This window comes from Hetaerina americana, unplaced genomic scaffold (genome assembly GCF_022747635.1).
Source record: "Hetaerina americana unplaced genomic scaffold, ioHetAmer1.1.p SCAF_4, whole genome shotgun sequence".
NCBI classification, from domain to species: Eukaryota; Metazoa; Arthropoda; class Insecta; order Odonata; family Calopterygidae; genus Hetaerina; species Hetaerina americana.
Window position 1 is genome coordinate 48,086,607 of NW_027286985.1, and position 14,045 is coordinate 48,100,651.

The 14,045-nt window shown below is 35.1% G+C and overlaps 1 protein-coding gene across 1 annotated transcript in view; it reads right to left on the reverse strand.

Moving 5' to 3' along the window:
- The window catches only part of LeuRS (Leucyl-tRNA synthetase), a 36,956-nt gene that overhangs the window by 16,880 nt on the left and 6,031 nt on the right, over positions 1 to 14,045 (reverse strand). Inside the window, exons 3-12 of the mRNA XM_071590644.1 lie at positions 13,743 to 13,955; positions 12,107 to 12,268; positions 9,838 to 10,082; positions 8,381 to 8,606; positions 6,694 to 6,912; positions 6,463 to 6,603; positions 6,207 to 6,331; positions 5,322 to 5,509; positions 3,932 to 4,040; positions 2,082 to 2,352 (exon numbers count right to left, since the gene is read on the reverse strand). Coding sequence (XP_071446745.1) covers positions 2,082 to 2,352; positions 3,932 to 4,040; positions 5,322 to 5,509; positions 6,207 to 6,331; positions 6,463 to 6,603; positions 6,694 to 6,912; positions 8,381 to 8,606; positions 9,838 to 10,082; positions 12,107 to 12,268; positions 13,743 to 13,955 — 1,899 coding nt within the window. The remainder of the gene's footprint in view (positions 1 to 2,081; positions 2,353 to 3,931; positions 4,041 to 5,321; positions 5,510 to 6,206; positions 6,332 to 6,462; positions 6,604 to 6,693; positions 6,913 to 8,380; positions 8,607 to 9,837; positions 10,083 to 12,106; positions 12,269 to 13,742; positions 13,956 to 14,045) is intronic.

Genomic DNA, 14,045 nt, shown 5'->3' on the forward strand with positions numbered 1-14,045 from the left:
TTACATCATGAAAATTCTTCATTTAGGCAGAATGTATTTAAAAGAAATCTTCGACAAGTTTAAATAGTCCAAGAAACTGCGGCAGATACAGCAACAATAACTTTTAACAGAGTCCTCCGCTAATACGAGGTCTGTTCAAAAAGTATCCCGATGTTTATGTTTTTTCAAAAATTATTTATTTATTCATGAATATCTATTTTGTCCCCTTCAAAGTAATCCCCTTTAGATATAATACACTTGTGCCAACGTTTCTTGCAATCCTCAAAGCACTTCAAAAGATCATTTTTTGTGATCTTGTTCAGCTCCTCCTTCGATGCAGTCTTTCTCTCTTCTATCGTAGCGTCGTCCTTTCATGGGCCTCTTCAGTTTCGGGAACAAGAAAAAGTCACTGGGGGCCAGATCTGGGGAATAAAGTGGCTGCGGCATCATTAGTATGTTGTTTTGGGCAGACACCAGTAACGATGAGTGAGCAGGGCCACTGTCATGCTGCAAAAGCCAATTTTTGTTCTTCCACAAATCCGGGTGTTTGTGATGGATTTCTTTGAGCAAATTGCACATACCTTGCAGGTAATATTCCTTATTTACCGTTCTACCCTGTGGCAAGAACTCATGATGCACCACGCCCCTGCAATCGAAGAAAACTGTAAGCAAAACTTTCACATTTGACCGAACTTGGCGCACTTTCTTCGGTCTTCGCTGATGCTGCAGCTTCCATTGGGATGATTGAGCTTTAGTTTCCATGTCATAACCATAAACCAATAATTCGTCACCAGTTATGACCCTCTGGAGCAAATTTAGGTCATCGCGGACAGAGTCCAACACCTCATTAGTAATGCTAATGCATTGCTGTTGTTGGTCGAAAATGAGCAATTTTGGTAAGAATTTCACGGCGACCTATGTCATGCCCAAATCATTGGAAAAAATCAATAGCACGAGCCAATCGATATGTTTAGGTTCTCAGCAACTTCTCAAATGGTTATTCTGCGATTGCTCAATACTATTTTGTTCACTTCATCAATGTTTTCATCTGTTGTTGACGTCGGGCACGCCCTTCCTCGTTCACATCTTCTCGGCCCCCCCGAGAACATTTTGTACCACAGATAAATGTTGCTTTGGTCCAAGGTAGCTTCTCCATATGCCACCATCAACATTTGGAATGTGTCCGCACACTTAATTTCGTTTTTCACACTACATTTAATACAGATTCTTCGATCCATTCTTTGGAACAGGCAAAAATCAAATACAAGCCAAAACACATCCAAAAAAAACAGCTGTCAACAATTAATTGAACATTCAAAATGGCCGAACTTTTCGGCATTAGTGAGAGGCATAAGTACCAACATAATGCCACAAAAAAATCAAAAAATCGTAACCTGCAAAAATTCAAAATTTGCAATACTTTTTGAACATACCTCATACACATTTCAATGCAACTATTTCAGAGTGTAAAAATCATTTTCCTTGACCGGGAGGGTTCCGGGTTCAAATCCTGGCCAAGGTAAATGATTTTTACATGTTGAAATTGTTGCATTAGTGTTAAAAGGTTCAAATAAAGAAATTTTCTCGTGGAATTTGGCAATAGGCTATGTATACAGTTTTAGTTCTTACGGAAGAGACCCTCCTCACTCCTTTTTGTGTTTCTATGAAGAACAAGAACAGATTATTTTATCTGGTTTCATAAGAATGATTTCTGTACTTGCACAACAAGATGTAAATATATTTTTTTTTCAATGGGTAACAGCAGAGAAAAACTAATATGTGTACATCAAAATGGTACAGTTTGAATGTTTAGTGACTGAAGTCAAGGACACCATAGGATGATTTTAACAATATATAGATTACTACTGTGCTAAAATGGTCAACAATATTTGAGTAAAATCAATACCACTGCAAATATGCAACAGTACCCTTCATAATTAAATGAAAATTTGCATGATATAGTCTCATACTACTGAACCCATACAACATAAATGCATTACATCTAACACATAATACACACGTAACTATGGACATCAATTAGATGGCTTTACCTGGCAGAATCTACCACACTTTGAAAGTTGCTAAATGGCTCCTGTTCTTACCTTGGCAGAATTCAAAAGAAGATGTCCATTAGCTCTAACTCCTTTGGGCCACATGGATTCATCGTCAGGCCATATTGCACAATGATTGTAAAGGAAAAATGTCAAGTGGTTTTGTATGAGATCTTTCCCTGAACAGCGAAGGTCAACTGGATACCAATATTCAAATTCACACTTCATTTTCTTCAACAATTCATGTGGAATAGTGGAGTTCACTTTAGATGACTTTTTAAAGAATATGTAGTCCCAAACTTCTGGTGTCATCTCCTCTGGCCTTAGATATAAAAGGAAATAAAGTACAATTTTTCAGACAAGGAAGCATTTGAGTGAAATAACATTTTTTAAAAAGCATATGTTTACTATGAAAATAAGCAAAAATGATGGTGACCAAGAAAACTAAACATTTTCTACGTAAAAGAATCCAGAGAGCGTTTTCGCCCAACTGACAGTAGAAATCACAAGGATATCATAGATAATTGAATACATTAATGGTATATTGATTATATACTATTGTCAAAGACAGTCTACCAATCAAGGTAGGTTTTGGATGGGCACATACTACTATTCACTACATTTTTAAGCCTTATTTAACATGACAACACAAAACCCTACTGATATTTAATATCCTTTGCACATATTTACAATTTTTTGTTACTTAATTTAACAAAGAAGGAAAAATGAAATGATAGGCAAAGTAAAGGAAGAGACAGATGGCTGCTGGGAGAAATTTGAAGAATGCTGAACAAGTGGATGCAAGAGATACTGTGAGGCAGTGGGATGTTTAAGATGGTAATAAATGGGAGAAGGGTGGAAAAAATGGGGTAGAGAAAGGAAAAAAATGTATTATGGATATAATCAAGGGTGGTAGAAAATATGTACACAGGCCTCGAGAACATGATGCTGTAAAACGGATTTTAAGGATACTTTGTATCATGTTAATAAGGGCTTACAAGCACAGCAGTGAGTAGTGCCAGGGACCATCAAAGTAAGATTTAAGTAATGAAACAAACTGAGGCTCTTGAGGTTTGAGAATTCTCAACAATGTAATTCCTTGGTGTCAGGAGTAAAGGCTCCAATTACATTGTGCATAGTCTGGGCAAGAAAATTTCACTGTAAATGCATTACATGATAAAAATGTATTTGAGTATCTAACTTAATGTCTGTGATAAGTTCATATCATCATGTACCACATTCATGATATTTTTCACATGAGATTGCCCCAGTATGAGCAATAATTTGATGGTTTTTGGCTGACAATCAACTTGCTGATTGGGACCACACCCCTTTTTGCTCCCCCCTTACTCATCAGATTCACCTCCCCTGGACTTATGAGCACAGCAGGATACGTAAGTAATATTTGATGTCGATGATACATAAGTCAATATATGATGTTTCCACCAGTAAAGTTGCAGCAGAAGGCTGCAAGATTTGATACAATTGAATACATTCAGTAAGCAATTACTGATCAGCTATACAAGATTCCCACAAAAGACTTTTCCAAGAACATGTGAAAGTTGGTAAAATGTTCTAACATAAGTATTACATCAAATAGATCCAAGTTTGAAATGGCAACAAAAAATTACCCAAATTATTTTTCATTAGTTTTAATAGCCTTACTCTAAGAAAGTTTGTACCAAACTGTGGGTATAAAATATTTTTAATGTTATAATGCGGATTTATTTTACCACTCTTACTTCTGATTACAATACAAACATTGTCAAAAAGGATTATGATTAATCACTTCACCCATAGTTAGCTAATGGATAAACAATTATACTTCCGACAATGTTAAAGGAAATAATCCATATCACATCATATTTTTTTTTAATAATGAAAATTATAAAATGAATTACTTGATTTTTCCACCATGAAGTATATGGGCAATAGTATAGAAAGCCATATAAATTGTTGAATCTGAGAGAGATTCAATCAGCCAGCTTTCATCCCATGGAAGCTTGGTTCCTGGAAAAGGGGGAATATATTAATTTCAAAACAATTTTATTTTGAAGTCATGCATGCAATAATTTAAAATATATTAACTACTACCTCATAAAAATTCATGCAGAAACTAGAGCAAATGTAAATACCAGCAGCATTAGAGACAGTGGCTTTGAACTGGAAATGTGGATTGTATTTCAGCTTTCGTTGAAACATTTTTTCTAGTATACTTGCATGTATTTCACACTTTGACAACACGTTTCAAATTAGCATTTACAGAACTCTTTTATAAGCATTATCAGAGAAAACAAGTTTCAACCTGTGTACCTGTAGGCCACAGGTGTTGGTTCACTTCAGTCGTACGCGTGATAATAAATAAAATAGATACTCTTTTATATTATGCCCACCCAGCACTTTCCATGAACTTGTGTGGTCCACCTCTCAAAATTTTTGAACTCCTGATGCATTAATTAAATGTGATAGAGTTTCAAGATTCAGAGAGCAATGGGGAATATGTAATTATAAACTTCTCTTTATTAAAAAAATATTGGCAGGATTATAGACCAGGCAATACTTTTTCAACCACTAACATAAAAAAGAAGATTACTCAGAACTTCCATTTCAATAGCAGAGAATAGACCAGAAAAATCACACAAATAGTTTCTATGACATTTCCTCCTCAGTACATACTATGTGCTCTTCCTTGTAACAATAATCAATTTGTACAGACTCCTCGATAATGTGGAATGCAGAAATATATGGATTATGAAAATAATACCCAATTATTAGCAACAAATTCATCAAAAGATATCCTTAATGCAGTGACATTTGAAGGACTTAGTGACCATAGATTAGTGCAAGTTAAATTAAACGACTACTGAGAGGTATCCAAAACCCAAAAGAAATGTATACTTGTTTGACAGGGATTACGATGAATTGAGGCGTGAGTTGCAGCAGTCCTACAAATTATTTTAGGAAATTAGTAACAACCAAGACATTGAGGGTGTGGTGTGCTTCCCTTGATGGCATTCAGTCTGCAGTAAAAAAATACATGCCTAGTAGATTGAAAAGGGACAGAACCGAACCTAGATGGTACAATTTTGAAGTACATGAAGCCTTAAAACACCAAAGAGCATGGTATGCAAAAATTAAGAGAGCATACAAGGTTGAGTCTAGTAATGAACAAAATGTAATGTAGATGTAATGATTGTACATGTACGACTGGTAACCTAACACCCTATGCCACATACCCTTTTGGCAGCTAGCAGGGTAATAAGTAAGTATCACAAATTCTTCCATCCTTACCTAATCCATAAGTACGGGAACATGCATATTCATGGAGCCAACTCAAAGTGGCTGAAAAGTTTTTTCTAACTTCATCGTGGTAAGTGTTCATATTCTCAAGTGCTTTTTCTGCCTCCGACTTCCACTTAGCATCTCCATAGTCCAAATACCATTGGTTACAAAGTGCAACCACACATTCATCCCCAGATCTGTAATCAAGCAAACTTATTATAAAAAGAATAATAACAGCATGTGAATAAAGAACCAAAACAAATTTAATTCTAATTCTAAAAAGTAAAAATTTTGTACAAGGTGAATATTTCTTAACGAATTGCCATTAATGTAACTAGTGTTACATGAATGGTAATTATCAAAATATTCTACAATGCGAATTGCCTAGTAAAACTTCATTAAAAGAATCAAGCCATAACAGCAATATATGTACAAATCTATCTACAGTAATTTTCTATGAACATCTCCAATCATGGCATGATGATTCACCTTCATACTGATTTTTATTGAAATCTTGTAGAAATCAGATTTGACAAATTAGACAATCATTAAAAATTGGCATTAGCTCCATATGTCTAGCCAAGGCCTTATACTGGCTTAAACTGCAACGAGAGGCAGAGTTCATGGAGAGCCACAAAAAGATTTATAACGCAAGATAAATTATTTATTACCATCAAATAATGGTGGAATATTAAACCCTCGGAGGATTCTAATTTAAATCACCTTTCAGTTCATACTGCTGAAAACCAGTAATGAATATATTTATATGATCAGGTAAATTGACCTAATGGAAAGTCTATAAAATGAAAATATTAAAATTAAGGACAATCCAAACATTTTGAACGAAAGAAAGGCTGCTTTGTAAAATTAAGAGAGTATGTAGTGGTACTGTACCGGGAAATAATTTTTTTCTCTGGTTCATAATAAATTACAGCTTCTCCCCTCTCCACCAATGTTTTCTGTAGGTTTTTCTTAATATCTTGAACCTTCTTCCCCTTATAATCTCCAACAATCATAACCTGAGCCAGAAGTAAAGAGAAAAGCAATAAAATATATAACAAATTGAGGAGGAGTATTAACATCTGTGCTTAGAAAACATGCATTTAATCATGCAGACTAAATTTAAAACTACATAATTTATGCCACTTACACCATCATAAAATCCTTTAAGATAAACCATTTCTTTGGCCTCCTGTAATTTGTCACGATCATTCTGGCTCTGAATTTTTAGTTTTTCATAAACTGTAACAGCACTAAGCTTCCCAAATTCTGGCACATCAATTATTGGTATCTGCAGAAAGACAGGAAGCATAACTCAATATATATAATTTTTCTTGTGATGGACTAAAAAAAAGGCATATCAAATGAATTCCTTGTTTACAGGCTCATAGTCCATAATCATGCAATCTTCCACCCCATACTTCTCCCGGAAAGCAGGCTTTTTCTTCAGATCAACTAGGGCTGCGTAATCATCAGGAGAGTCCGAAGGAACACTTGTTACAACCCCTGTGCCTTTATCTTCTTTAATAGTAAGCATTGGAAGAGCATATATCTTGTCGTGGGAAGTCAAAGGAGCTTTTAATGCGGCTCCTATTATGTCCTACACGGCAGAGGGGACAGATCACTTGCTTAGTTATGCATTTTTATTTACAAGAAATATGCCTTTCATTTACAAATAATAAAATTTATAGTAACTGTATCATTTGCCATTAAAAAATCAAATTTATTGAAAAGCATTCTCAATTAATGTGCATTTGTTTATGTTAACATTTTAGCAGGATACCTACTCAAAAGGAGCATTACTAAATAAAGAAACTTGAAATTCTGTATCAAATAATTTGATATCACCAAAGTGTGCTGCTGAAAACCTGCATGAATTTACATTGATTTTCAAACAGTTAACTCATTTAAAAGTATATCTTAGAATCGCCAACATAAAAATACTAAGAAAGGTGAATGAAAAAGTCTTCAAGGCCATAATTATGTGAGGGTAGGCTGAAAACTAATGCACACATGCTTGTAGACAACAAACAAAATGACCTTCAGGAGCACTACTGTTGGCATGTGGAAGTAACTCCCCCTCAACATGCATGCACAGGTTAGAAGTCATTAAATTCATCCAGTGTATTTTGAGAAGCGGAAGTATGGAGATGTGTTCTAGTGCTATGTCAACACGAGTTAAACAGTGAGCTGTTATCGAATTTTTAACTGCTGAAAAAGTGACTCCTACTGAGATTCACTGTTGTTCAGAGGCTGTTTATGGTGATGATGCTGTTGATGGGTCTACTGTAAATTGATGGGTAGTAAAATTTTGTGGTTGGGAGTATGGAGAAGCCATAATTGTTGATGAAACACACAGCGGACGTAATGATGGGATGCTCAACAAGTTTATGTGACCAATTTTCTGGAACGAGAGGCAACAGTAAATTCTTCTCATTATATATAGACTATAACATCTCCAATGTCGAGTTTGTTGGGTTAAAGGCAACATGACTACGCTCGTCCAAACACCTTGCACACAACTGGACAGGCTCTGCAAAACCTGAAATTTGAACAGATTCCACACACTCCTTATTCCTTCAATTTTGCACCTTGCGATTTTTATTTTTTTCCTCAACTCAAGAGATACCTCAAGGTTAATCATTACACCTTGGTCGAGGAGGTGAAGGCAGCTGTCACGTCCTGAATTCGAGAAAAGTCGGAAGAGTTTTTCAGTGACGGAATGAAAAAACTTGTTACATGTTGGGAGAAATGTGTTAGCCTTAACGGTGACTATGCTGAAAAATAAATACATGATTTTGAAACTTAAAAATTGTACTTTAATGTACTTTTTGCCCGATCTTGCTATTTGTTTTTGTTTGTGGTCTACCAGCATGTGTGCATTAGTTTTCAGCCTACCCTTAAATATATTATAGATGACATTACTACCACTAGTCAATAATGCTTACAAATTTCCCAGTAGACATCAGTGTCTCATTTTCTTCTTCATCGGTCTCATTTTACTTCCCAAAACCAAAATGCAAAAATAAACTAATTTAATTACCAATTCATTATATAACGCTACTTACCTGCCCTGTAAATTCCAGGAGTACTTTCACTTTCCCTTCATCGATTGTAAACCCCTGGTAAGACATATTCCTTGCTGCTCGATTCATGCATATAAAAACTTCTTTATTTATAGTTTCAAAAGCAATATATCGGCTGTCAGGCCGTACCCAGCAGTTTGTTTGGCCATACATTGTCTCAGGCCTAAGTGTAGCTGCAACCAAAAATACAGGTTTCCCATGGAATACACTGAAAGTGAAGATGTCATTTATTTACATTCTTGAGAAATTAAATGTTATGGCTTTATTGGTTGTACTTCTAGTTTTAAAAGTTCAAACAGTGCTATAAGTGTTTGTCCTTATTTCAAAAATGTTATAGCTATCCTTAAAAAAATTCAATTTCTGAGTTTACCTATCAAGCAAAGATTGCTTTAATTGGTAAGGAGAATCACATCAAATGCTGAGTCCTATATTGTGTGTAATCACACATTCAAGATGGAGAATCACTAACTTTCCCAAACATATCAATGTTTCCTCAATAGAATGGTTTGAGGCGTCACTTTGTTCAGCTTTATATACGAGACAGAGAAGAGGAGGGGGGAGATGCTGGTAAAGTGGGAGGAGGGGAAAGAGAAGGGAAACTAGTGTGTGTGTATGGAAAATAATCGGCAACAGGACTTCTCCATTTTCAGGAAAGACACTTGTAAAGATCACATATTCCCTTCACGTCAAGACATCATTTCCCCCAAAAATCATCAGCGTTCCACTCAATGGTCCACCATTTTATTAGTATTCCCTTGTCCCCACAAAATACCCAAAAAGAACTGTAAATAATAAAAAATGATAGCTGAAAGTAACGGATTTTGCTCCCAATTAGTTGAAAAATTGTATCAGAAAAAATAAGCTAAAATAGCAGTCACATTCATTTTCAAATCCATCCCCAAGACAGACACATCAAAATGGAAAAGTATTCTCTTTCTGGGAAATTTATCTCGAAAAGTGACCAGAACCTTTCCAGAGGACAGAATAAAACCAGGAAAAATTATGGAAATAAAGTTCCAATTATTACAGCATCCACGGTATTCACCAGGTTAGGCCCTAAATGACATTATTTTAACGCCTAACTTGAAAAAAAAAGATTCACTTCAAATGAGGTGCCCATCGCCAAATTAGATGCCATTGACCCGAAATTCTTCTTTTTGGATAGTTTAAAAATGTTGAAGAAATACTGGGAAAAGTGTACCAAGTTTAAAGGATTATTTTGAATTTTTTTTAAATCTGCCCAAGATAATTAGTTTCTCTATGTTTTTCCTAAAAACTCATTGAACAACCAATGTTTCATGCAGGACAAACTAACTGCAAGATAACGAAAAAAGTGAAATATAATATTAAAAAACTTAAAATAATAAATAATTTACACTCCACAATTAAAAAATTATGAGTGCAAAGTAATAAAAATAAAAAAATAGGCAAATACTAACCTTAGTTTTTCAGGATAAGGTTGAAGAACACACATTTTGATGAGTGTGTATTCCTGTGGGCCGACACCCTCTCCTGAACTCCTGTCATGGTCCATGCAAGGCTGATTGTCCTTTGGAGAGAATATTGAGTGTCGTTTTCCGTACATCACCTTATTCCTCTTTTTTAAATTAACAAACTGCCACCTCACAAAACTATCAAAGAATGGGTTTGCATCTGTGGTGATGAAACTACGTCGCCAATCCACCTGCAATTACACAATCATTAGGAACATGCATAGGTAATAGAGAATAAAATCTTTTTAAAGCTTGTGACGCAACTTGACGGAAATGGCAAATAAAATACAGCAAAATATTATGCAGAGAGGTCCATAATATGCTAGGGATATTGATGAGTTAACAGATGATCAATCAATGTATGAGGGTAGGCTGAAAACTAATGCACGCTTGCTTGTATACCACAAACAAAATTACCTTCAGAAGCACTCCTGGTTGCATGTGGAAGTAACATTCCCCCTCAACACACATGTGCAGGTTTGATACATTCATCCATTGTATTTTGAGAAGTGGAAGTATGGAGACATATTCCAGTGCTATGTCAACGCGAGTTAAACAGCGTGCTGTTATCGACAGCTGCCTTCACCTCTGTCCGAGGTGTAATGATTACCCTCGAGGTGTAATGATTACCCTCGGGGTGTCTCTTGAGTTGAGAAAAAAATAAAAATCGCAAGGCGCATAATTGGGGGAATAAGGAGGATTGTGCTTACAATTCCAATCGACACTGTTTGCTCTCGTCTGAGAAAGGGCATGGTACCCATTAGGCACAGATTTTACGGAATCCCAATTGTTCAAAAATGAAGCCGACACGTTCCTTGAATATTCCAACGTAGTTACCGTACCCTCTTCCCACCCAGAAGGCCTGGGTTCAAATCCCGGCGGTGTTGAATATTTTTCAGAGGTATCTGGATCCCTACTTGAGGTGCTTTGTGGAGGGCACTTTGAGTGAGTACCCCGTCTGTCGGATGGGACGTTAAGCTGCGGACCCTCTCACGCCTTTCATTAAGAGTAGGCTAATGCCGACACTGGGTTTCTCTCCACATTTCATCCTTTCCTGTCCATCCCCTATGGCGCAAATGACCTCAGCTGTCGGTCGCCTCCCCCAAATACTACTACTACACCAATATGGTCTGCGATACACTTTTGAGTGATTCGCCTGTCAAACTCGAGCCCTGCAGTCGCTAGTCCATCGCTCTACCCCTGGACTACCGCATCCCCATAATTGATAAGAAAAAAGCATATCTCTTTTGTATCCACTCATGATAAGCCAGAGAATGTTACATGAATAGTAAATTAGTATAAATGGCCGAGTAGTTTACAATCATTCTTGATGAACTAGGTACAATGGCTACAATTCTGATTCATTTCGCCAATGTGGTCTAAAATATGTATAGCTACTAATAAAAAAGTATGAAATTTTGGTTGATTCAAAAGTGAATTTCATTTGAACTTTGTCAAATGAAAGAGGGCTGAAGTAGCTGATTTGTTGTTTCTAAATCCTTAATAAGAATCAGGTAGCTTTTATTCTCTAAATGAGAAGTTAATTTAATACGTTTGTTAAAATATGGTTTGTCAAATGCATTAACAAACTAATATTTACATCAAGGAAACATGATTTGGTTTTGACTATGGCGTTACTCTAGTTACAGGTTGTGACCCTGCCACACACCCTTCCGGTGGCTTGCAGGGTATATTGTGTAGATGTAGAAATAAGGTGTTAATTCAAATAGGTTTGTTCAAAGAATTGTAAAAAATTGTAAAATTGAAGATATTTGCCTTTAATCAAGTACATAATTCATCACATTTAGCTATAGAAATTAGAATCACTTGGTTTACTTTCTGGGTTCCTGTAAAGATACCATCTTGCAACAAATATTTATTAAACGTAATAGTGAAATAAGTTCACTGAACTTATAAGTTTCATGAAAGAGAACTAGAGACAGTATCTAATCCTGAAGGGGAACTATTTACCTATTTGCACAGAGATGACTATAATTTTTTCACATTAAAGTTAGAGAAAGATGCTATGAAATGTGTTAGCTAAATTGGATTGTATTAGTTGCAGGGATACCAATATTTTTTTGAGTATTAATAGTAAAGTCATAGTATTTTTCTTCAATGCATTCTGACATTAAAATCAATTGAAATGTTAGTGAGACAAATGAAATTAATGATCAGCTACAGTTAGAGTTGATGAAATGAGAAGAAGTCTTACATGAATTCCAAGCCTCAAGAGATCCATTTTGGCAAGTGGAGGAAAATACTCCAGCCAATATGAAGAATCAGCAAATAGTGGAATAACATCATCCTTTATGCCCAAACTCTGCATAATTTTCCATTGATATTTGGCACCACCAGTTTTTGCCAAAGCTTTGCTCTGAAATAAATGTTTGCATATGAGTTAATGTATACTGTTGTCTGATAAATTTTCACAAATGATGAGATAGGAGCATGCAAAATTGTCTTCCCATCTCAATGAGTATCAAGAGATAAACAGAAACAAAATGATTCACAGAGCAAAATAGATTCAGATTGTTCAATATATTCCTGCACATACACTAATCTTTTCATCCCTTCACCTGGCATTCCTTGGAAGATATTTCTGGTCCTAGAGCAAATTGTATGAACCTCTGGGCACATAAACAAGGACAGAAGAGATTTAGTCATATATATATGAGGTACTATTACACCCAGGAATAAAAAATATAGATGGTTACCTTTAATTTAGGGCCAATAATGTGCCATCAAGTAATCCACGCTATTTTCTTAAAACCGAGGCCTTCTTTCAGTGGGAGAGGAAGTAAGAATAATTCTGTATAGAACATCTGCTACAAAACACTATCTTTTCCCAAGGATATTTAATATACATATAAACACATACAGGATACTAATTCAGGGCTCTGATGGTTGAAGATGGATGGGTGTCATCTTGATTAGGTTATGGCCCATACTGATAAACCTTCATGCAATTTAACTTCTTGATGCACTGATTTTGATACCCAAGAGCACAAATTTATTTTACAATAAAATTAAATAGAAAATAATTTTTTTTTTTTGAAACAAACTCTCATAGCCAATGTATTGACACTTTCAGGATTTGCCTAACTCGATAAGATTTCTCCAAACCTAACAGACCAATGTGGGAGACATTGTACCAAAATAATTCCAGGATTTCTCCTATTCAATTAAATATAAATTTATTTAGTCTTCTGTAGTCAATATTATGTGGATCAGAGATTTTGAAAACATTGAAAAGTTTAATCTGCTGGCCAGACTTTTAGAATATTATTAAGTAAGAAAAATGTTACAAATAAGAATTTTTTTCCAAATAATACAAAAATTTAAAAGCAAATAGAATTAGCAGAACAGTGAATGAATCTATATTCCATGTCTACGCCAACAGTCCACTCTACGGTTACTTATTCTGCTAATGAAACTTTTCAAATTACATTCATGCTGAATTATTTATGAAACGCTATAATAGACTAACTTGGATGGTGTAACTAACAACGCAATCAAGCTAATTTTTTAGGAATTCATGATTTCAGAAAGCAAAGGGAAATTTATGGATAAATGTATTATTAAATGAAAAAAATCTTCATTGCAGTTATTTATTCAGGCGTTCATTTTTATTTGACCACATCCAACAATATCTTGCCCCCAGCCAGTACACTAGATATAAATATATATCAGTAGTTTGAACCACATTTTAATACCTTGATGTTATTCATGAACTTTATAAAAGAATACGTACATGCAGGATTCTAATAATATTTACCACTGCAACAATATAATATGTACAAGTCTGAAGGTAACAAAATCATAATGCCAAAAATTAATATCATTCTCACCTTCTTGCCTTTACTTTTGTCTTTTATTATTGGGGTTTCCTCCTTCACTTCTTCCACTTCTAATGATTCAGCAGGAAAAACAGGAGGATTACCATACTCTTCCATTTCTCTCTTAAGTTTATCTGCACATGCTTTGATAGGCATTCCAGTACAATGAAATGCAAAAGGAAAGAGGCATTGCTTTCCCTTGAGCCTATTATAACGAACTGCAAACTATAAAAAAAATATTTACATATTTTATTTTATTTATAAAAACAGAAAAACCAAATAAATAAATGCATATACGGTAGGGAATGATTGATT